The 21,194-nt window shown below is 46.3% G+C and overlaps 2 protein-coding genes across 4 annotated transcripts in view; one reads left to right on the forward strand and one right to left on the reverse strand.

Moving 5' to 3' along the window:
- Positions 1-228: 228 nt before the first annotated feature.
- Positions 229-3,086, reverse strand: ADM (adrenomedullin). 2 transcript variants are annotated; one of them, XM_082284254.1, is made up of 4 exons: positions 2,980-3,086; positions 2,286-2,399; positions 1,863-2,003; positions 229-1,353 (listed from the first exon to the last, which is right to left on the reverse strand). In XM_082284254.1, exons 2-4 carry the CDS (start codon positions 2,381-2,383, stop codon positions 1,050-1,052), a joined length of 543 nt encoding a protein of 180 aa, XP_082140380.1. In that variant the 5' UTR covers positions 2,384-2,399; positions 2,980-3,086; the 3' UTR covers positions 229-1,049. The 2 variants fall into 2 exon arrangements, with proteins under 2 accessions (XP_082140380.1, XP_082140381.1); XM_082284255.1 differs by having other exon boundaries at positions 2,286-2,396; positions 2,980-3,085.
- Positions 3,087-9,023: 5,937 nt separating this feature from the next.
- The window catches only part of SBF2 (SET binding factor 2), a 234,373-nt gene continuing 222,202 nt past the window's right edge, over positions 9,024-21,194 (forward strand). For both annotated transcript variants that reach the window (XM_082282867.1, XM_082282868.1), the window contains exon 1: positions 9,024-9,164. In XM_082282867.1, coding sequence (XP_082138993.1) covers positions 9,110-9,164 — 55 coding nt within the window. In that variant the 5' untranslated portion in view covers positions 9,024-9,109. The remainder of the gene's footprint in view (positions 9,165-21,194) is intronic.

A 21,194-nucleotide genomic window follows, 5' to 3' on the forward strand; every position in this document is an offset into this window, starting at 1 on the left:
CAGACCTGCCCTGGAATTTTAGGATGCATTGCTGGGCTCGGAGTTTATTCCATGTGATGAGATAAGGTGGCTGCTAACAAAGTCTGCAAGGGAAGAGTTTTGGTCTGTCTCAGGACTGCCATGCTATGTTAGCATGAGTAGGACTGAACACAGTGAGAAATGATTCATCTTAACCACTGCCCCCACTAAAGACAACATAACTGAAGTGTTTTATGTAATTGTGTTTATTTTATTTCACATATTACCCATGGAGAACAGCTGATACATTCTCTATATCTTTCACCAGTCTGGAATGCAAGATTAAAAAAAGGTATGGAAAAAGAGTCTAACGTTTGACATTCACGATATGAAAAATAGAGGGGATACAATGTTTTAAAATGCCCTTATGCAATATATATATATATATATATATAAACCGTATAAAAATAAAATATATTTTTCCAAAAAAAAAAAAAAAGACATGACACAGAACAATCTTAAATACCGATGCATATCTCGTGATCCACACACACCGCACTTATAATTAACAAAAACCACGTACAATTGCACTTTTCCTCTCTGTGACGTTCAAGTATATCGCAGTCCCCGCAGGGACTAGTGAGTGTCCGATTCCCTGCCGGGTGCACATAACGCAGAGGGTAGAGCAGATGTGGGCGGCCTGTCCTTGCCCACGGCTGACGCGCACCCTCCGACCCTCGGGGGCGGAGGGCGAGGCCGCGGCCCGTCGCCCACCGGCGGGTCCCCCCCTGAGCATCCTCTCCTCGGGGCAGCGGGGCGCGGGAGGGCGGCGAGGGCCGCCCGGCCCCCCGGGTGCAGCGGCGGCGCCTTCGCGTCCTGGGCGGCGGCGGCTGCGGGAGCCGGCGGTGCCCGGCCCGGGGAGGGCGAGAGTCCGTGGCGGGCGGGGGGCGCAGCGTCCGCTGCCCTTTCAGCTCCCCCGCGGAGGGCGCGCCGGGGTCCCGCCCGGGCAGGCGCTCTCCGGGAATCCTGGCGGATCTCCGCCCGTGCCTCAGTCCATCCGTCGAGGCGGCCTCGGCCGGGTCTTGCGGCGCTCAGACTCCGAGGACGGAGGCGAGGGGCTGCGCCCGGCGCGTCCGTGGGCGCCGCCCGGAGCGGAGGGAGCGCGCTGGGCTTCGGTGCTCGGGCAGGGAACGCCGCCGGCGGCCGTAGCCCTGGGGGCTGATCTTGTTGGGGGGGGCGGCATCGTTCCTATCGTTGACGGCCGCCCTGTGGAGCTCGTCGACCAGCCAATGCACCGTGCACGTCCCGAAGCGGCACGCCTTTGTTTGGAAGTGGGGGAATCTGTTAATGCTCTGGCGGTAGCGCTTGACGCGGATGTGAGCATCCTCCCGGTTGCTGCGAGGCAGGAAGAGAGCGGACATGAGAAGAGCGCAGTGGGGGCCCGGAGGGGGGAACGCGGTGGGCGCGAAGGGCAGGACAGGGACCCCCCAAACTGGAGACGGGCTCCTCCCGACGGTGCCCAGAGCCCCCCCCCCCCCCCCCCCAGCAGCCCCGGCTGTGCCCTCCGCGGGAGCGCGGAGCGGAGCGTGCTGCCCATGAGAGGAAAGGCCCCGCCGGTTTACGGCTGTTATTTTCGATGCATCCAGGGCTCAAGTTACTATTTATATCTGACTTTAGCAGTAAAGGCGCTACTATCTCCCGCCAGCTAAAGAACGCGGGGAAAGGAAGGCGGGAGGCTGCTTTCACCGCGATGTGCAGCCCGGGCAGGACCTGCCTCCGGGGCGGGGGGGGTGGGGGTGGGGGGTCTATAGCGAGAATAACCCTAAACACCCGGAAACGAAGGGACCCCGAAACTTTCCACTGCCTCGAGCAAGTGCCCGAGCCCAGGAAGGTCTGGAATTTACCTGGGAGGCGAGACTCGGGAATCCTCCTTCACGTCCTGGGTGCGTATGAGAGGCAGCACGTCGGCGGCTGCCCCCAGCCCTCGGAGCACACCCGCAGGCTTCACGTCCCGCTTGGCTCGGCTTAGTGCCCATTTCGTCCATCTGAAAGAGCACAGGGAAGAGGAGAGCCTGTTATCGCAAGTCTGCAGGGCAGGAGCCAAACCAAATAGATTCGAGGGGCGAAAATCTTTGCCAGCGCCGAGAATTTTTCCTTTTTTTTTTCCTCCCCCCAACGTTTCCTGAAAGGGCATGAGGCCTTTAAGGAGCTGTGCAATTCCCGCAGGGAATCCAGTGCCTCTGATCGCGGCTGGGGCCAGGCGCGGAGGCTCGGCAGCTCCACGCGCGGCGCGGGGCGCTGGCAAGAGGGCGCGCTCCGATACTCACTTTCTTTTGAACTCTGTCGCTACGTCCACCCTTGCAGCATCCACCCCGAAGAAGGTCACGGAGCCGAGATAGAGCAGAGCTACGTGAACTAGTTTCATTCTGGCTGGGGTCCTGCTGGAGGGAAAAGAGAAGAACTGTAAGCATGCTTGCTAATAAAAGTCAAGTAAGGACTGTCCTTTATTCCTGGTGATTCCAGAGAGCTCCTTCCCTCGCAGAGCCCCCAGGCTACCGGGAACTTTGTGTCTGATATGAACCAGAAGCTAATATTTGCTCAACAACTTATCACAGGGTAAATAACAGAGCCTCCAAAGTTTACGTTTGTCGAGAGTTTAGTTTCAGAGGCGGCTGAAAACCAGCAGGATTTCCAGAATACCCCCAGCGGCTTGTACTGGGATTTAGCGAACCCATGAGATTAGAGAGAGCTGGCTATCGGACGCATCGTTTCCAAACTCCAGCAAGTGTTTTGCTGCCGGGAAGTTTATTCCCTGATAGCTCCTCTTCCTACTTCACACGCAGAACCATCTAGTTCTGGGTCTTATGTTGTAAACTGCAGCTGATGCCAAGAGCCAGTGCAAGACTCCACAGCATAACTCCAAACTCTTCAAAACAGTCCAAATTTAGTAGATTTTTACTTGCTTTCCACCTCCCCTGAATCTCTTGTTGTTGTCAAGGATGGAAAAAAAATAGTTCTTACCTGACAGTGAGGATAATCCACTGAGACAAATGTTTTTGTAGTAGCGATCCGAGCTTGCAGGGTTTCCTGAGGAGCAAGAACTCCTCCTTTGTGTGTGTGTGTGTGTGTGAAGTAATCACTGCCGAGCTCTGCGCTCCACTGCTCGCTTTTATAGAGCAGCACTGAGAAGTGGGTGGACCTTGGCGTGGCCGAGCGTTTTTTTCTTTGCACCCCCCCACCCCCACATTTCAAGCACTCCTTAAGCATTCTGACCTGGACTGGGGGCAACATTGGGGGCAAAAATAAGCGGATTATTGAAAATTATCTTAAACAACCACTTGGTATTTTGTTAATTATAACGGCAGCTTTTAGGATTCTGAGTCATGGCACAGCTTGCAAAATCCTATGAGCCCCTCAGTCTGTTTTACTGGGGACAGACTTTTTAACTGCCAATATATAATTATATTTCCACGGTCTGTAACATAATTTCTCTTTCTAGACATCTTAGGTTCAGGTGGCTGAAAGCAGGGGAGTGGGAACCAGGTTCAATCCATTCCAAAATCCAGGAAAATCCATCAAGTACCAAAGTTTCAGAAATAAACCCATATTTGGACAACGTGAATTATAATGAGTAACTGGAATGCCAGCCTTCTTTACATGAGTAAGGAGGTGGCAAATGAGGTATCATTAATATTCATGACTCAACTTGGCTGCATATTTTATCTAACAAAATGTATTTGATTTACTTGATCGATTCAAATAGATCACGAGCAAATGGTTTTGGCTGATGAAGGTTAGAGCCCAGTTCTGTGCCTTGGAACAGAGCGAGTGGTATCGCTTTGGGGCACACACAGGGTCACTGAAACGCCTGGGGTTACGTGCGCCGGGGAGAGCCGCCGTGCCTTGTGCTATTCCCAGTCCGCAAACCTCCACGGACGTGAGTGCGGTTACTTCCCGGTCAGAAAGCTAAACCAGTGCAGGATCGGGGTCTCTAACAGCATCCTCCCGGCTAGCCAGCAGCAAAACCTTCGTCTGACCACCTTGTTGTTGGGTTTTTTACAGTCTTTAACGTCTTTGCTCCGTGACGCTTCAGAAATGCAGAGGTCCGGCTTCGCAGGGGGTGCTGGAAGCCAGCGGCGGATGGACCGCGTCTCCGCTTACTTGTCGCAGTGCAAATCCGGCGGGACCAAGGGAAATGCCCCAAGAGATCTGCGCCCTGGGGCGCCGGGGTCCCCTTGCCAGCGAGAGACACTGGGCAGGAAGGAATGAACTGGTGAGATGCTTCTCTCAAATCTTGCCCCAAGCAAAGTGTTTCAAAAGTCAGGTGAGTGAGTATGTGCTCGTGACTCTGTGCTTTCCTAGATAACCGCGGTGTGTAACAACACCCCGGAGAGGTATGTGCAGGGGGATGACGGAAATTTTCCTGTGCACGGTCTAAGGTGCTCTCTCCCTCCCTCCCCTTGCTCACCAGCAGCGTCCAGACATCTGGAGGCTTCTGTCTCCTGCATCAACCTGTGCGGGACAGGCTGGCCCGGGAGCCGCCGCCACCCGGCCGGCAGGGAGGGCCAGACTGCCTGTCGCTGCTCCCCATCCCATCCCGGCCGGCCGCCCCTCTGCCCCGAGCCCTCTGCGCGGCTCCCGCGGGGCGAGGCCGTTCCCCCGGCCCTGAGCCGGCCGCCGGGCAAGCCCAGCTCCGCTCCCCGCCGCACCTGCCCGGCCCCGGAGCGCCGGCAGCCAGCGGGGCTGCCCCGGGCTCGCCCTCATCCCTTCCGCCCGCCAGCTCGGGCAGCTCCGCGGAGCCGCAGCCCCGCTGCCCGCGCCACGGATCGTGCTCCGGAGCACAATCACGCAGAGCGAGAGGCTTGGGGGGGGGGAAACACAGGGAGGAAGAAATGCGAAAATAAGTGGTCTAGAACGGGGCCGTATCATGACCAGAGCTGCGCGACTGTATCAGCCCGCGATGGCTGGATTTTAGAGACCTCATGAGGCAGCTCAAGCTCGTGCGAGTTCAAGCATTTCCTTGATTAGCAGAAGTTGAAACTGAACCTAACTTTTTTTTTTTTTTTTTTTCCCGAATAAGGAGGCAGGGTTTTGTGTGATAAGCATTGCTTTGACTCAAATTAAGTCTCCCATTCCAGTAAAGAAAAAAAAAAAATCACAGGTTTCCTCAAATGCTGGAAAATCCCTCATTAAAATCCTTGGCTTAAACGGGAAGTGTATTTTGTATACTCTTAGTCAAACAATGCAGAAAAAATCCTACGTTGATTTAGGAATAGTAATGACAGTAATAACACAACTCTCATGTGACTTCATATGGACTATAACTCTCATCTCAGTGATACAAAACTACTTTATTCAAATTCATGAGGTGGCAAACTCTGACACATAAATGATCAGTTTGTTGCTGATGTGATTTGTGAAAGGGCTTCAGCAGGTAGACCGGGTTCAAATTTACCACAAAACATCATGTTCTTTGTTCAGATGCTCATTTTGTTTTTTCTATGAACTTGCATTCTCGTGAGCAATAGTCACTGAATTGGTACTTTGATGTAACAGTGACCACTTTTTAAAAAATTATTCCATAAATAGTGAGTTACTTCCATAAAAAAAAAAAAAAACCAAACCAAAAAACCAAAACCAAAAATCAGCTACACAGAATGTTCCATAGCAATATTATTCACAAGCTGTGAGTCTGAGGCAATGCCAAGCAGTTCAGCAAGACCAGTCTGTGATGTGAAGTGTAGGGTCTCCCAGATGCTGCCCCATCAATCGTGGGAAGCTGGCCTGGAGGAACAGCCAGCTCCTGGACCTGTTTACTGCTTATCTCGGGTGTGCCGTTCAACCTCTTGGTGTTGCCATATGGACAGGAGACCTTACAACGTGTATCTGCTCTGGCAGGGACATGGCGAAGATGGGTTGCTGTTTATACAGCATTTTATTCAGGCTGAGGTTTATTCCAAAAGAAAAGGTCTAAAATCTGTGGGTATCAATGGGGAATCAGTGTGAGGCAAATATTCTGGGTTGATTATGGAAGAAAACTGTTGTTTGAAGCCAGTGAAAGTGCCTTTGCATGTTTCACTTCGGGTTTAAACAAATTGTTCTGAATTCATATGCCATGAGTATGAATAGACCTGATGTATTTCAGGCTGTATGAAATCAGCAGAAAGATAATACTAGTAGAATACTGGCACCCCCTGAAGGATCTAAAACCTCAATCAAGCTCCACACAGAAAAACCTTGCTGTTAGTGCCTGCCAGTTTTCTCTGTGTCAAGGGCACCGTGACAAAGGGGTGATTCCATTTCTAGTAGTCCCATTGGAGGGGCTTTGGTGAGCCTTATGTCTGACAGGTTTGAGTACACCAAACAAAGCCTCCTAAATGAGTGGGGAATGTCTATTGGTAGGGGAAAACCTGGTTGGGATCATAGCTGCTTCCCTGTTCTGGCATGGGGTGGAGTGACACTGGATAAAGAGACTGCAGGCAGAGTGTGAATTCTCTGTTTCCTGAAGGAGGAGTGAACTGTAGAAGGTATTGTGAGTGTTCAAACATTGTTGTTGGCAAGTGGACAATGTGAGTGTGGCAACATTGTCCCTTGAGTGCTTTCAGGCTCTTGGAGAGGTTGCAGCCTTGCAATTCTTCCCCTGGGGTAAGTACATGACTAGGTGCTTCTGGAGACGTGTGCCTGATGTCCTCTGTGAGCCCCTGCATCTCTTGTGAGGAGCCAGGCTACTCTGCTGCAAGTGAGGGAATTAAGGTTCTGGTGGTCTGGATGAGCATTCCATTTTACTTTTCATTAGAATTTAGGTGAACACTCTGTCTGTTCCACTTCCTCATTTGTCCTATAAGAACATAAGATTGCCCTATACTTAAGGGAAGCTGTCCAGAGAGGTTGTGGATGCCACATTCCTGGAAGTGTTCATGGCATGGTTGGATGAGGCTCTGAGAAACCTGGTCTAGTGGAATGTGTCCCTGTCCATAGCAGGGGGCTTGGAACAAGATGATCTTTAAGTTCCCTTCTGACCCAAACCATTCTGTGACTCTGTGAAATAAATAAGCTCAACTGAACTTCCTATTCCTTACCTAAGATGTGCCATTTCTTATAAACTTTATAAGCTTTATTAACTTTGGCTGTACCGATCTAGATAGCAGAAGGAGCAAGGCTGTAAAGTGAGCACTAGCGGTATTGGGAAATCACTAAGCAAACATCTTGCTCTTGAACCACCATTTATTAATGCCCTGGGAAAGGTGTGAGGTGATCTTCTGCTAGAGGCGCTGTGTTAAAAGAGCAATGAGACTTAACCATTGAGATTTGTTATCGCATATTGAATATTTTTATGAGTGCCGATATGGTAACTCTAAGGTCCCATTTCAGCTCCAAATTAGGTAATTTCTTAGTGTCTTTAAGCCTTCCCTCCAGATTTAGCTGTACAGAACATTATCCCCTGCTTTTGTTGTTATGTCCTGCAACCAAAATGCCTATGCACAACTTAACAAAGTTATTCCTACCTAACTCCTACCTAGAAGAAGTGACTGACCCCCCAGAGTGCATCTCTTTCTCAAAAAGTATGGCCAATCTTTTCGGTGTATTACAGATTTTTCTTTACTCCTAAAGTTAACAAGGAACTTTATTAAGATTGGATCTTTATACATGTCATTTGCTTCAAAACAGCTAAATCACGAAGTTGATGACTCCGAGGAGATATCAACCTCTGTCCTCCGCTGAGAAGGCACAAGCGGGAATACTGCTTGAAGCTTCCTGAGCAATTTGCATCTGGCTTACCAGCAAGACACTGCATCAGTATGTCCAGCTAAGACATGTAAGAACTGCGTGTTTGAAGCAGAAATGTCTCTGAGACCACTAATGACCATCTGCTGGGTGCTTCGTCAGGATGGATCGTCAGGAGCAAATCCAGTTTGCTGCATTTCCACACCCAGCCCAGTACCAGCAACAGCTCATCGCTGGAGTGCAACCCATGTGCTCCACTTGGTTCTTCTCTCTGTGCTCTCAAACGGGATGTACATAGAAGCTTATCAGAGTGCTTTTGCAGGCTCCGCCAGCTACCCAAGCGCTGTACTGTCCGCTCGTTTATCCTCAGCATCTCTGCGCCTGCTGGCAAAGCCCATCGTGCTTCCAAGGGCCACGGTCCAAAAGGTGCCTGCCTCATCTGCACGTTATAAATAGCACGGCAGCTCCCGGCGCGGCCTCGCTGAGCGCCCCGGCGGCCACCGCCCGTGCCCGGGCCAGCACGTCCGAGGCCACCCGGGTCACGCCGAGGCACTGCCGGCCAGTGCCCTGCCAGGCTCGGCCCCGGCGCCGCGACCCGCGGGGAGCAGCACGGCGGGGCCGCGCCGGGCAGCGCAGCCCCCTCCGGGGCGCGGGTGCTGGTGTGAGGGGGCCGGGGCCGAGACCCCCGCGCCGTTCTTGGCACCGCCGCAGAGCCCAGAGGGGCCGCGGGACGGCCTCCCCCGCGGCGGTATGTCCCGCACACCCCGGACAAAACGCGAACGGGACACATTCTGGAAGCGCAAGCCCCGATTCTCCAGGCCGAGCTGGCGGGGCCGGCGTTATCTCGCCGCCGGCTTCCATTTCCGCAGAGCCTCGGCGGGGGCGATGCCCAGCCCCGGCAGCTCCTCGCGGGAGCGGCGAGCTGCAGCCCCGCTCAGACACCCGAGTCTCCCCGGGGGTGCAGAGCGCTCGGACCCGCCGCGAGTGTCTTTTGTAAGGGGAACGTGCCCCGGACTCGCTGCCTCCCGGGCGGGCACCGCACAGGGGGAGGCTGCTGGGAGACAAAGCCCCGCTCGGGCGGGGCACGGACCTCCCCCGCCGGGCCCTCCCCGCCCGCGGGGGGCTGCGAAGGGAGATCGCGGCGCTGGCAGCGGCGTCCCAGCACGGCGGTCGGCCCGGGGCAGCGGCACTGGGGGACAGCGGCACTGGGGGACAGCCGGGCCGGGCCGCCCCAGCCCCCGCCCAGCCCCGGGGTCACGGCGAGCGGTCCGGGCGGCGCGCAGGCGCACGGCGCGCCCGCGCCTCCAACATGGCTGAGGTGGTGCCGCTCCTCCTGCGGCGGGCGCGGAGCAGAGGATGCTGAGCCTGCCCCGAGCCGCCGCCGCAGCCGCTGGGGTGGTGAGGCCGAGGCGCGCCCCGCGCAGCCATGGCCAGGCTGGCCGACTACTTCATCGTGGTGGGCTATGACCACGAGAAGACAGGTAGGTGTGGCTGCGCGCAGCGCTGCCCCGCCGTGCCTGGCCGCTCCCCGCGCTCCTGCCCGGCCCCGGCCCCCGCCCGCCTCCGGCCGGGCCGCGGGAGGAGGAGACTGCGGCGCACACGGGGCGCGCGTCCGGCCGGGGGAGGAGGGGGTGAGGGCAGCGGGGCGAGCCAAGGGTTAATCCCCCTTTCTCGAGGGGGGAAGCGGAGGGGCTCCTGCACCGCCCGGCCGGGGCAGCCCCGGCCCGCCCCGCCCGCTGGGAGCGGCTGCGGTTCCTTCCCGAAAGCGCGGGCAGGTTCAAACGGGGCCCGCGGCCGTGCCCGGGCTCGGCCCTCGCCCCGCGGCCGGACCCGCCGGGCAGGGCCGGTCCCGCCGTGCCCCCACCTGTGTCCCGCCGGCTGGGGCGCGACAGCCGCGCCTCCCGGGGGAACAAAGGCTGCCGAGGGGGCTCGGCGAGCGGCGGGGTTCGCCCCATGTCGCTGCTCATCCATCTCTTGTTGAACGGTGCCGCGTATCCCCCAGGGAAGTGTCGTTGCACCCGGGAGGCTCTGCGGGAATGGCTGCTTTTCCTAAAGCCTCGGGATACGTTCTGTCTGCTCGGGGGGAAGGGAAGTGGTGTTATCTGCTGTCGTTTTGTGGGCAAAGAGAGTGGTTTGTGTTACGTAACTCTCCGTTATGATACCAGCTCTGTTACTGCAGAGATCTCAAATCAGTGTTCAAACTGATTGGAAAATGAAGTGATTGTCAACTGGTATGTGTTTGTGCTGGGTATTTCAGAACGATCCTTTGAATGTACGTTGTTAATAAACAATATTTTAAACAGTCGAATGTTCCCTAATTTATTTGACTATGTATAAACCAAACAACACTCAAGTTTGTTACTCAGAGTAATTCTTTGAAGTAGCAATTATGTGTAGGCTGTGTCTGTTCATTCTAAAAGTGCAGCTAATAAACTCAGACTATGGGATTTTTAAAAAAGAAATATAATTTTTAGAGAAACCATTATGTCTCTGTGTTTAAAGATGCAGTGTCTTACGAAGTTCTGCTAAGGGTCTCTTGGATTTTACTATTCTGCAATTATTATTCTATTAATTACAGCCTGGTTTCCCCTCTTACCCCATTTGATAATAGGTTTTTCCTAATTGTACTGTCAAAATTAAGACATGTGAAATGGGGAGTATCTTACATTAAAAATGAAGACCTTCCCTTTTGCCTCTGTCCTGTTTGGAACGTTTTCCCTGACACAGTAGAGAGAACCCAAATGAAAACAAAGAAGCAACCAAAAGACCCAGATGTGCTTTTAAGAAGACGAAGCAAGTAGGCTGCTTATTTCTTGGGTATGATCAATCTGACAGAGTACGTGAAAAGAAGTTACAGATTGCATTGGAAAGCTTTATATCTGTAAAATGTCTTCATCTGTAGCATTTAAGTGTGTGTTTAACTTCCCATACATAAATTGCCTCATGAAGTTTAGTAGAATTGCTTGCATGGATGAAATTGAGCAGGTTCAGAAATAACTCCAGAACCTTAATTTGAAGAGGTCATGCCCAGAAAGTTACTGTTTAGACTTTATTATTTAAATTACTTGTTGCTACTTTAATGCTTCATAATAAAAATGCTTGAAGGAACAACATTCTGTTGAAGACTAGGCATGCATTGTTTTCCAAATTCCTTTACCCCCACATGCAATCCCATAATACATGGAGTACTGACCTTTATTCTTCTTATAAAATGGTAGTTTCTTGATGCATTTGTTATTCTTCCTTCTATGTGAAAAGCAGAGACAAACATTTCTAGGATTATAGACTAGCTACCCTTGAAGCTTTTATATTTTTAAGCGTGTTCCTTTTTTTTCTGTCCCATTTTTGGTTTTTTTTTCATTTGCAGCTACTTCCTGGCTTGGTTTTAATGTGCTTGATTTTAGTGTTGAGTGTAATTACATTTTGTAGTGTTTTGTTTTTTTTTTTTCCCCAGGCATAGTCTGTGGAATAGCTTTGTGTAAACAAGCAAACAAAAATGCTGTACCCTTCCCCCCAACCTGTGTGTCAGCAGTGTTTGGGTGATAAACACTTGTGGTTTATAGGGAAGGGTGTTTATAGTAGTGACTGCTCTCCCAGAAAAGCCCCACTGTGTCTGCTGGCTCTCCTCTGCTCTCACTGCTTATATGGATGTATTTACATGTGCCAGTATCTGCAGTACCCCTGAAAATGTGGTAAAGGTGCTGATTTCCTGGGCAGGTTATCTGGCTTTACTCAAAAACATTTGCTATAAATGTCTAAAATGCAGTATTTGTGCAGTTTAGGAGCAGATACATAGATTTTTCTTGTTGTGGAACAACTTTGTTACTGATGCTAGAAGATTTTATCCAGCATAGTCTTCAGGGGAAGTGAACAGGTTTATTGTCCTCGAATAAACCAGAGAGTGTGTCCTTTGGGAGTCAAACATACAAAAGTCTGTTCCTCATCTGGTCTAGGCCCGTGTAAATTGATGTTACAGCAGTCCTAGTGCTGCTGTTCCGACTGTGTTCAATCTTCCTTTCATTTCCAGCTCACTTTAGGACGCTGGCCTGTCCAAAAGACCTGTTTTGCTGGGTGTTTTACCTGTGTTGCTATATTATTTTGTCCTTGGATTACTTTTCTGCTAGTTTTTCAAACAGTGTTGCCTCGCCAGGATGTCAGATGAATGCCAGTATCAGCATAAAGGAGAGCCAAGAGCATGCAGGAGGACAGATCAATGCACCCTGAATTTATATGCGCTTAAATGGTCCTAGAGCCTTGAGCACAAAGATGTTAGTGAGGTGCCTTAGTCTCCTACATGCTCCAAGGAAACTAATGGGAGCCTTTGGATAATTTGCCTAACAGGCAGTTTATTCATGGTTGGCAAGATGCACAGAGGCTCTGCCTGAGCAGAGAATGAGCTTTGCTGTTGACAAGTGTCAGTAGAATTGCAGGCACTTAGGAGCTGAGAAGTCTTTGTGCTGGAAAGGATGACCTGATTCACCCAGCTCTTTCTGTGTTTCAGGTACACTGGTCTGTATTCCCACTTAAGTTGCTCAGTCTGTGTCTTTCACCATAAAACTAAGCTTAGATAGATCATAGTTCTAATGGCTGTTATGTATTTTAAGAACTTGTTCTGAGCAGTAGCTGCTGTCAGAAGTGCATGTTAAATGTTCTGACAGAGCTGAAGAAACCAGATTTACAAATCCCCCAGCTTTACTAAACTCCTGTTTTTGTTCTAACAGTGAAAGCATGAAGGATTTCAGTGACACACACAGTAAAGCAGTCAACCTTGGCTAAGGTAGATAACCACATTTTCCTGCAGCATATCAGCACAATATAAAGCTGTTACATAATCAGCTACAAAAGGCACTATAGAAGTCTCTGAAAGGAGCAAAGGTGCTACCAAATGTAGGCATTCTGGGTAAACAGCTAGAATAAATCCCAGGAGGCCTTACTGTTTATCCATTGTATCTTTTCATGGAATTTGAAGTGTGTTTGATGTGCTTTACCAAAAAATTCCCATTTAATATGTTTGAATAATGGAATGTGGATGGGATTTAAGAAGAACACAGATGTTTGCAAAGATCACAGAAGGGCATGAGAAAATGCCTTTTTGTTTTGTTTGGTTTTGGTTTTTCTGGTATAAGCCCTAATCATAAATCTATCCCTAGAATTTACATATAGTGATACTTGGAAAAGGTAAAAGAGAGAACATTCTGTGTCTTTCTTAGCTCAGCAGCTGAAAGGTAAGGATGAGGAAGAGAGGATCCAAAGACTGGATTTGATTAATTTGCCCATGCACCCATAGCAGCTTTACTGTAGGATGCTGTTGTGTACCCAGAAGTTAAAGGAGAAAACCTGTGAGGTGGAGGAAGATGTTTTCTGTGAGGTTTGGTCACTCTGAGAAGACAGAGGAATGATTTGTTCTTGCTTTTGTGTGCAGTTGCAATGTGTAGGACAGAAGGCTTGCAACAGTATAGCAGTTTTATTTGGCTGTTGTCACTACTGATAAATGCTGGTATAACATGTGTGGGCTCTGTTGTGGTTGTTTCTGTTCTGATTTTTATCAACTCCTCTTCAGGAAAGCCTTTATTGTGTAACATAGCTTCGTATCTTGGTGGATTTTGAAACAAGACAAGCGATTGTTGATGGAGTGGGAGAAGTTTCTAAATGGAATTGTCTGATTCTTTTATTTATTTTTTTTCCCTGTGAGCAGATTTTGCCTGTGAAGAATATAATATCATGAGGATTTTCTGCTGTATTCGCTGTGTATTCGTAGTTGGTCATTCCACTGAGCTAGTGTGTGTATATGGAGTAGATGATTTCTTGATGCCATGGTATGCAATCTCTGTAGAACAGAAAACGCAGAAAAGTAAGGGAATAAAGCTGTTACTTCAGTGGCTTTCTTATCTGTGCTGCGGCTTAATTTGATTCAAGTGCAATCCAGGGAAATCTCAAAGGGATTAAAAAAGCAACAGAAACTAAATCCTTCTTATTGTGGCAGAAGAATTCTTGTAGCTGTAGTAGAATGAAGCATCGAGTGTAGTGCTGGAACTGGAGCAGAATGCAGAAGTGTGACTGTGTATTGCTAGGAGATGACTGTAGTTGGCTATGGCTGGATAGGGCATGGCAGCCCAAAAGCCTTGTAAACAGATTAGTTGCTCCAGTAAAAGAAATGATCTCTTCCTCCAAACCTTGTGGTTAACTTTTCAAACGCAGCAGATTCCACAATGCTATGCTGAAACAGAATGAGGAGAAAATATTTCTATTGCATGTGGTTTTGTTTGTTTGTTTGTGGTGGTTTTTTGTTGGTTTTTTTTGTTTGTTTGTTTGGGGTTTTTTTGTGAGATAAAGCTCTCTTGAAAGTCTGCTTGGAAGACCCCCAGTATTTTTTGGTAGCATGTCTTCATAAAAGGTATTCAAGCAGCTTCTTCTAGTACACAATGTTGACTAAAAAAATTACTTTGATTTCGATTTATGAATTTGTTATCATTTTTGGAGAAATCTTAAAATCAATACAGATCATGTAAATCTTCTTTCCCTCAAATGTCTGTAATGAATATTTCTAAAGAGCTTGGATTTGAGACTCTTTACTCACTCAGTCTTGCCGTTATGGTAACAACAATAATAAAAATACTTTTTTCAGCCTTTCATTTTAAACTAAAACATTAACGGAGGCTGATTTTTTTCTCTGTAAGCTTTCTTCATTTGTTCTGAAATCCGAGGACACAGATTACGTTGAGGGAAGTAGCATTTCTTATCTTTGTGACTAAATTGCACTCAAGGAACTCTCTCTCCCCTGTTCTGTCCTGGATTAACTTTGTGGATTAGCTGACAAAAAGGCACTTTTTCTGCAGCCTGTTCATGGAAAACAGTTTGTTATGCAAGCCTGAATACTGTGTAAGCCCTGGCCTTCTATAACCACAATCATATTTTTCAGTGGAGGGACAATGAGACTTGACATTTAACTTCTCCAACATCCCAAACATAACAGTCTTGTCTTATGACAGTGAGGAAGAGAATTATACTGCTGTGGTAGTTCTCTGACATGAATTTAAAGTACCAACTACCTCCCCAACTACTGGTACTTTCAAAGGAAAACCACAGTCACTGTGGAATCATTTGTAAAATGTGTAGCAGCAGATTCACAGTTCAGCCTCGCTAACTGTCAGTGAAAGTTGTATCCTGCAAATACGTACTGGTGAGTAGGAGGTTTTCCTTTGGTTCATCTCTCCTTTTACTCCTCTTTGCAGTAACATGAGACTTTCAGACTCCTTGCTTATATAGTGAAAAAAAATATTTCTAACAATAGCATTATCAGTATTGATGAGTTTAATTTTCTTCTGCTTGGTGTTCTGGGAATTGTGTTCCGTTTATATGTGTTTGTTGAAATAAATGACGGCTGTGGTGTCAGTGGTATATTCTGAAGTCAAGGACAATCCAATTAGTGTTGATTGGGATTTGGCAGCTAAATCCCTGCTCATTGAGCCAAGAACATGCTGGCTATTGCTTATCTGCTAGTGACTAGATAGATTATGATTTCATGTCTCTAATGTTTATAATTCTCAGTTTTCAATCTTCTGCAAATTGAATACTCTGAAAAAATGCAATCATTGAACACAGCTTGAATTCTTTGTTTCCTTTCTAGTAGTCTTGTGCTCAAGGTGTCAAAGTAACTAACCACGAACTTTCCCCTGAGCTGGACATAGGTGACAGGCTGCCACTCCTGCAGCCAGAACCAGCAGTTGGTGACAGTGTGGTCTGGGGTTGTGTGTAGCTGTTGTGGAGGAAAGCTACGGGACAGAAAAAACAAACTCATCATAACCTTGGATACCAATTCAGGGCAATTGCATGCAAAACCCCATTGGACCATGGGAGACCTCAGTGGATAAAAAAAGAGACAAAGGAATGTTACTGGGCATACAAAGTCAATCACTCAGAAAGAAATTCAAGGGGGAAAAAAATAGAAGGTAGGAATAATGTCCTTATCATATCCTTTTATTGTAGTTCATATGGTGTTTCCTAGGATTTAAAACCCCAGAAAATCCATTATCGGACGCTTGGATAGATCTTCAGCGAGATAGAAAATGTCTTTTTAAATGTAAGAGTATCGGGTTGGGACTGCTGGAATAGTAACTGGAAGGAAGATGAGACATTCTGGCAGAGGATTTCTCAGATACTTGTGGATAAAAAGGGATGACAGCTCTTCTTTCTGGAACCTTGACTTCAGTTGTGGAAGGTTGTGCATTTGGAAAATGGGTTTTGTTGAGCTCCTTTTGCCACATGCTGTGGATAGTGATGCCAGAAGTATGGAGTGTTGTCAGACTCTCTAGAGGGTTGCACATCACATCCTTGTGGTGCAGGAACCCTTCTCAATAAGACACTGGCCACTCTTCCTGCATACTCTGACACATTCTGGTATTTTAGAATGCTTTCTGTCTTCTAGCTTGGTTTTCTAGGTTTACCCCGGAAGAATCTCTGCCTTATCATCTCTCTCACTTTCTTCTTCCTTCTCTTGCTCTCAGTATCAATTTAACTACTCTTTATCTACTCTCTGGTTTTCTGAGATGAAGTCCTCTTGGCCACTCAGTTGGATTTCTTACGGTTTTCATCTTTAAAGAAACAAATTTCAATTAATCACACGAACACCAGGGCCAGGTTTTGTCCCTTTTGTAAATTTTGGGCCTAAAAGAATGTTTCGTAGAATTTTACTTTAGGCAAAAAAAAAAAATCCATTTCTCCCCAGTCTTATTTCTTGGAACCAGAAGAAGTATTTGGTGTGAAGTTTTGCTGAATTAACTGAGCTGGAAACAGATGTTAAGCATTGAGACTTTATTTGGTACATTTAGTTTGTCTAAGTAAAAAAATAACTGAAAATAGTTACAGAACAAGAGGTTAGAGCACCATTAGTGATGCTTATGGCTGCTAGCTATTTGTGTATCTAAAAAACATTGCACTCTTGTTTCTTGGTTTGTTGCAACTGCACCAGTTAGAGCCCAATAAACTGTTCAGCTTGACCGCTGTGTTGTTGAAGTCTTCCACAGTTTAAATTTGTACGTTTAACATGTGCAGTTTTGTTTTGGACCAAGAAATTCAGACATTCATCCTTTTTTGTGGCTATTGTTCTCTGAACTGTAAATCTAATTCTAAATGGCAGTAAGAAAAAGATGAATGTGTGACTAACAAAATACTCAAGACTCAAAAGACAAAGTTGTGATCTTGTCATAAATTCAACTGTAATGGAATTTTAATTCTTAAAATATTGTTGAATGGGCATACTGTACTTTTTAAGAAAGGTTAAATTAGGAAAGCTGTGTTTTTTAGTTCTATTACAGAGACTGCTTTTCATAAACATGCAAATTGCAATTGCTTAAAAATAGAGGAAAGCCACACATTTTGTTCCTGCAGAGCTGTTTCTTCATAATTAATCTATTTTCCCAGAAAAATACATAGTAGTTTTATGAAGCTTGTGTGATGACTGGGCTGTTACTGGTCTATACTGTTGTTATATGCTGTTTTTAAGCCAGGTTTAATACAAAACATTCTAGAAGAACTTACAAGAGGATTTCCATTTTCTTTCTTCTTGTTTTATAGTTTGTGAAGCGAGAAGTAGTAGGTTTGATATTTTCAAGAACATAGAATGTTTGAAAGAAGATTTCAAAGAAAAGTTGGTGATAACTTTGCCTTCCTAAAACACAGATTTAAACCCACACTTTCCCCCTTTTTTTTTTTTTTTTTTTGGTAATTTAATCTATTTAGAGTCTTTCTCTTTTAGGCTGCAAGTTCTTAGAATCTTCAGTCTGTGAGAGCTTTTTTTCTTCAGTGTATTTTGTTCAGTGGGCTGCCAGGCAGAATTTGCTTTTTGTAAAGTATCTTAGCCTGGGGCCTCTGCCTGAGCCATAGGTTGTGCCTGGCTGCAGCTGAGGAACAAGTTGGAATTCCCTGTTAAGGGAGGGAAGAGCTGCTGCCTGAACGTTGCCTTTGGGATTCACATCACATTTTTTAGAAGTGCAGTTATTGAATTATTTTATGCCTTTCAGGAGCTGCTTGCTTTTGCAAAATAGGAAGCTAATTAGTGTGTGTTTCTCATGATTAGCAAGTTTCAGCAGTGGTAGAAAGCCCAAGGTTTGGAATGGATGCTTTTAATGGTATTTCCAAAACAAGTAAGATAACGAGGCATACACGCAGAATAAAGGGATGTTTTCTGTGGTAGTAAATATTCAGTTTGTGGTTAGAAATCCATGCAAGTGTTCAAAGTGCTGCAGAGAAATGTTTGTTCCCTAGGTATTTTATAGTGACTAAAACAGAAATGCTTATTTTCAGTGATGAATTCTGGTCTGCTTTGTGAAGTGAGTTGAGAGAATGCCTGTGAAGGTCTCAGATTGGCCCTTTAGCTGGAGGCAGGTGCCCCTACAGCAATTTTAGACACTTGTGCCAGTTCTGTGCTACTTCCACTCATGAGCTGAGGTTTTGACTCAAGCTACCTGTGAGCATGCTTTAAGCTGAGGCAGCTGACACTGTTGAGGCACAAGGCATATGTTCCCTTTTCCAGCTCTGAGGTGTTGATTCTCTCCAGGGAAGCAGCAGAGAGAGTTGGAACATCCCAAAGCACCTCAGCAGGTTGTTCTAGGCCTACAGCTGTGATGGCACTGCAGTTCAGAGCCAAAGCAAGTGGCATGTTGTTTCAGCTACAGGCAACTGAAAAGAAAACAAAGCCATAGAGAGCCACATGTTTGTAATTTGGAATTCAAAACTCTTCTTTCAAAAGATTCTCTTTCCTGTTTGATTAATGTGCATAAATAATGATACCAGGTTTGCCACTGAGTAAACAGTGTCCATTCAAGTTGTGGTACTTTTGTGAGGTTGTTGTTTCAGCACTGTGTTTTCCAAATATTTTGTTTATAGTGTTTATTATTAAAAGAGATGAGATAATATGTATTTAACAAAGTAGTCTTGTGGAGGCTGTTTTTTATCATTTTGTTCTCTTTTGCCACATGGCATCTTTTTGGAAGAGGCCAGACTGTCACTCATTTTTTGTGAGAGAGTGGTTTTGAAAAGAACTCAGAGAACATGCTTTCTGCCTTTCTGACCATGTGAGATATTTTTGCATTCTTAAAAAATTGTTTACATGCTTGTTTATGAATTTCTTTTTTAATTGACAAAAGTGTGGCCAGCGTTTTAGTAAATGGCCCTTTTTGGAAAATTGCAGTTCAAGAACATGTGGCTTCACTGGTCTAGTCTCTAGACATAGTTATTGATAATCACAGCTGCTTTTCTTGCTGATAGCCTAGCAGAAGACAGAAGACAGTTAACATCCATGCTTCATTCTAATGAAAATGAGGATCGTTGCTCTTTACAGTGAGGTAGGATTTGAGAGGCCTAACTCAGAAGACTGCTGTTGTCATAATCTGTTGTTCTCTTGAGAATATTCTTACCGTTATTTGAAGTTAGAAAACCCAGAGGTAAGAGTCAGATAAAAATAATAATAACAATAATAAATTTTTAAAGAAAGGCCTTAACTGGTCTCTACCCATTTTTTCTGTCTTGTGGAAATGAACTCGGAGATGTTTCATTCTCCAAAGCTGTGATGGTTAAGGATAGGATGCTGAAAAATTAAACCCATGGATGTCCTATCTTCCTTTGTAACTGAGTTGTGTGTGTCCTGTTTATTCTCAGCCAGTGGTCTTAAAGTTATAATACAGTCTGTGGGTTGAATTGTCTCCCATGCCTAACTTCTTTTCTCCTTCCCCTCCCTGATTCCCCAAAAATCAGTAATTCTTCTTGTTTTAGGTTTCATATGAAACTTAAGTAATGCCTACTAATAAAATACTTTAAAATTCTGAAGCAGAAGGGTCAGGATATAGTTCTTTTTAAAAATCCCTATATGAAGTCTAGAAATGAGCAGTAGTTACTGAGCAGTAGGAAACCCTAATTACTTACTTTCTTAGTCTGGTATGTATTCCCAACCTGGTCTTAACTGTTCTTTTAAAGGTGTGAAAATAGAGACCAAAACATAAATTCTGTGTTTTATTAGATTTGATTTATGGTTTTTTGAAGACTCTGAATCTTTTTTTATTCTTTTGCGTTTGATAAGAGGAGCTTTGGACTTGAGTGATCTTAATGTAGTTGTACAAAGCACCATATGCTTTTTACACTTTTTCACAGCAGATGGACCAAGAATTTTGTCAACATGGTCTTGCCAAGTTTAATTAGCAGGAAACTTTTATATCTGAGTCTAAGCTGTTCCTGATTTAATGGTAAGAGTCTCAAGAGTTATGTATAGATTAAAGGATCATAGAATGGTTTTGGTTGGAAGGGTCCTTAAAGATCCTCTGGTTCCATGGTCAGGGACACCTTCCACTAGATTGGGTTGTCCTTCCTGTGTTGGGGCCCCCAACTGCATCCAGAGGTGGATGCAGTACTCCAGGTGAAGTCTCAGGAGAGCAGAATAGAAAGAGAGAATCCCCTCCCTCGACCTGCTGGTAAAGGACAGCTGCAAGTGGTCACTGTTCATGGGCAAAATTAGTAGCATGGACTCCCAAAATTAATTTTGCAGACCTTTTTTTTTTGTTCAACTTGTAAATATCAAGTAAAAAGGGAGGTGGAATACTTAATGCTTGAGACTTGCAGATTATTAAAAGGAAGTAATTAAAGTAATTCCAAATAGCTGAATCTAAAGCTTGTGGTGAAGGGCTTCAGACAGAGCTCATGATAGTGAATGACTAGAATGTTAAAATTTTGGATGAAATGGTCTCTAATTTAGCTATTGTCACTTAGTGGAAAAGTTCTTGGAATTTATTGGGACAGTTCTCTGTAAAACTTCAGCTTAATGTTGGGTATGGCATCAGTAAACTTAGAAATAAACAGTGTGGAATTATGAAAAAAACCCGCCCAAAACCACTGTGGTGCTGGGACTTGCAGCTTAGGGACCAAGAATGGGTTAGGTGAATCCTAGAGGTCCTGTTCAGCCCTGGTTTCTGTGATCCAGAACCTTAAAGACTGGGCAGGATCTCCAGGACTTGCCTGATCCATTCTTCTCTCCCAAGGCACAACTAGCTGTAGCCTTTGCTGGCTGGGGCAGATCTTGACTTAAAACCCCTCAATTAACAGCACTTGCACAACCTTCTCTGTCAGTCTATTCCAGTGCTCCTCTGGCTTTTAGGAGAGTTTTTGTAGTGTTTGAGTCATGTGGGTTTGGGTACAGTTTTCAGCCTGTTGTTACTATTCTCCTTGAAGTGTGATGACCAAACTGGATGTGGTAAGTTACATGAAGTCTTACTAAAATACAGAGTGAGACTGGTACTTGCTGGTTTTGTGGGCAGTTCCATGCACTGACATCACTCTGAACTTCTTATTTTTTATTTTTAGCTTTCAACATCGCAACACTGAGGGTCACTTTGTGGTCTGCTTTAACCTCTACATCCCTTTTACCTAAACCACTTTTTGGCCATCCCCTGTATGTGCAGTCAGGTGTTCTGGCCTAACTCTGCAGCTTTGCAGTTCTCTTTAGTCACACTCTTAACATTTTTTCA

This window comes from Coloeus monedula, assembly GCF_965178545.1.
Source record: "Coloeus monedula genome assembly, chromosome: 6".
In the NCBI taxonomy this organism is placed as follows: Eukaryota; Metazoa; Chordata; class Aves; order Passeriformes; family Corvidae; genus Coloeus; species Coloeus monedula.

Excerpts from the sequence above, each read along its gene's own strand:
- ADM (XM_082284254.1), bottom strand. The coding sequence starts at position 2,383 with ATGAAACTAGTTCACGTAGCTCTGCTCTATCTCGGCTCCGTGACCTTC. Across the intron at positions 2,004-2,285 it reads GCGACAGAGTTCAAAAGAAA|ATGGACGAAATGGGCACTAA; the intron begins GTGAGTATCGGA and ends GTGCTCTTTCAG. Across the intron at positions 1,354-1,862 it reads TCCCGAGTCTCGCCTCCCAG|CAACCGGGAGGATGCTCACA; the intron begins GTAAATTCCAGA and ends CCTGCCTCGCAG.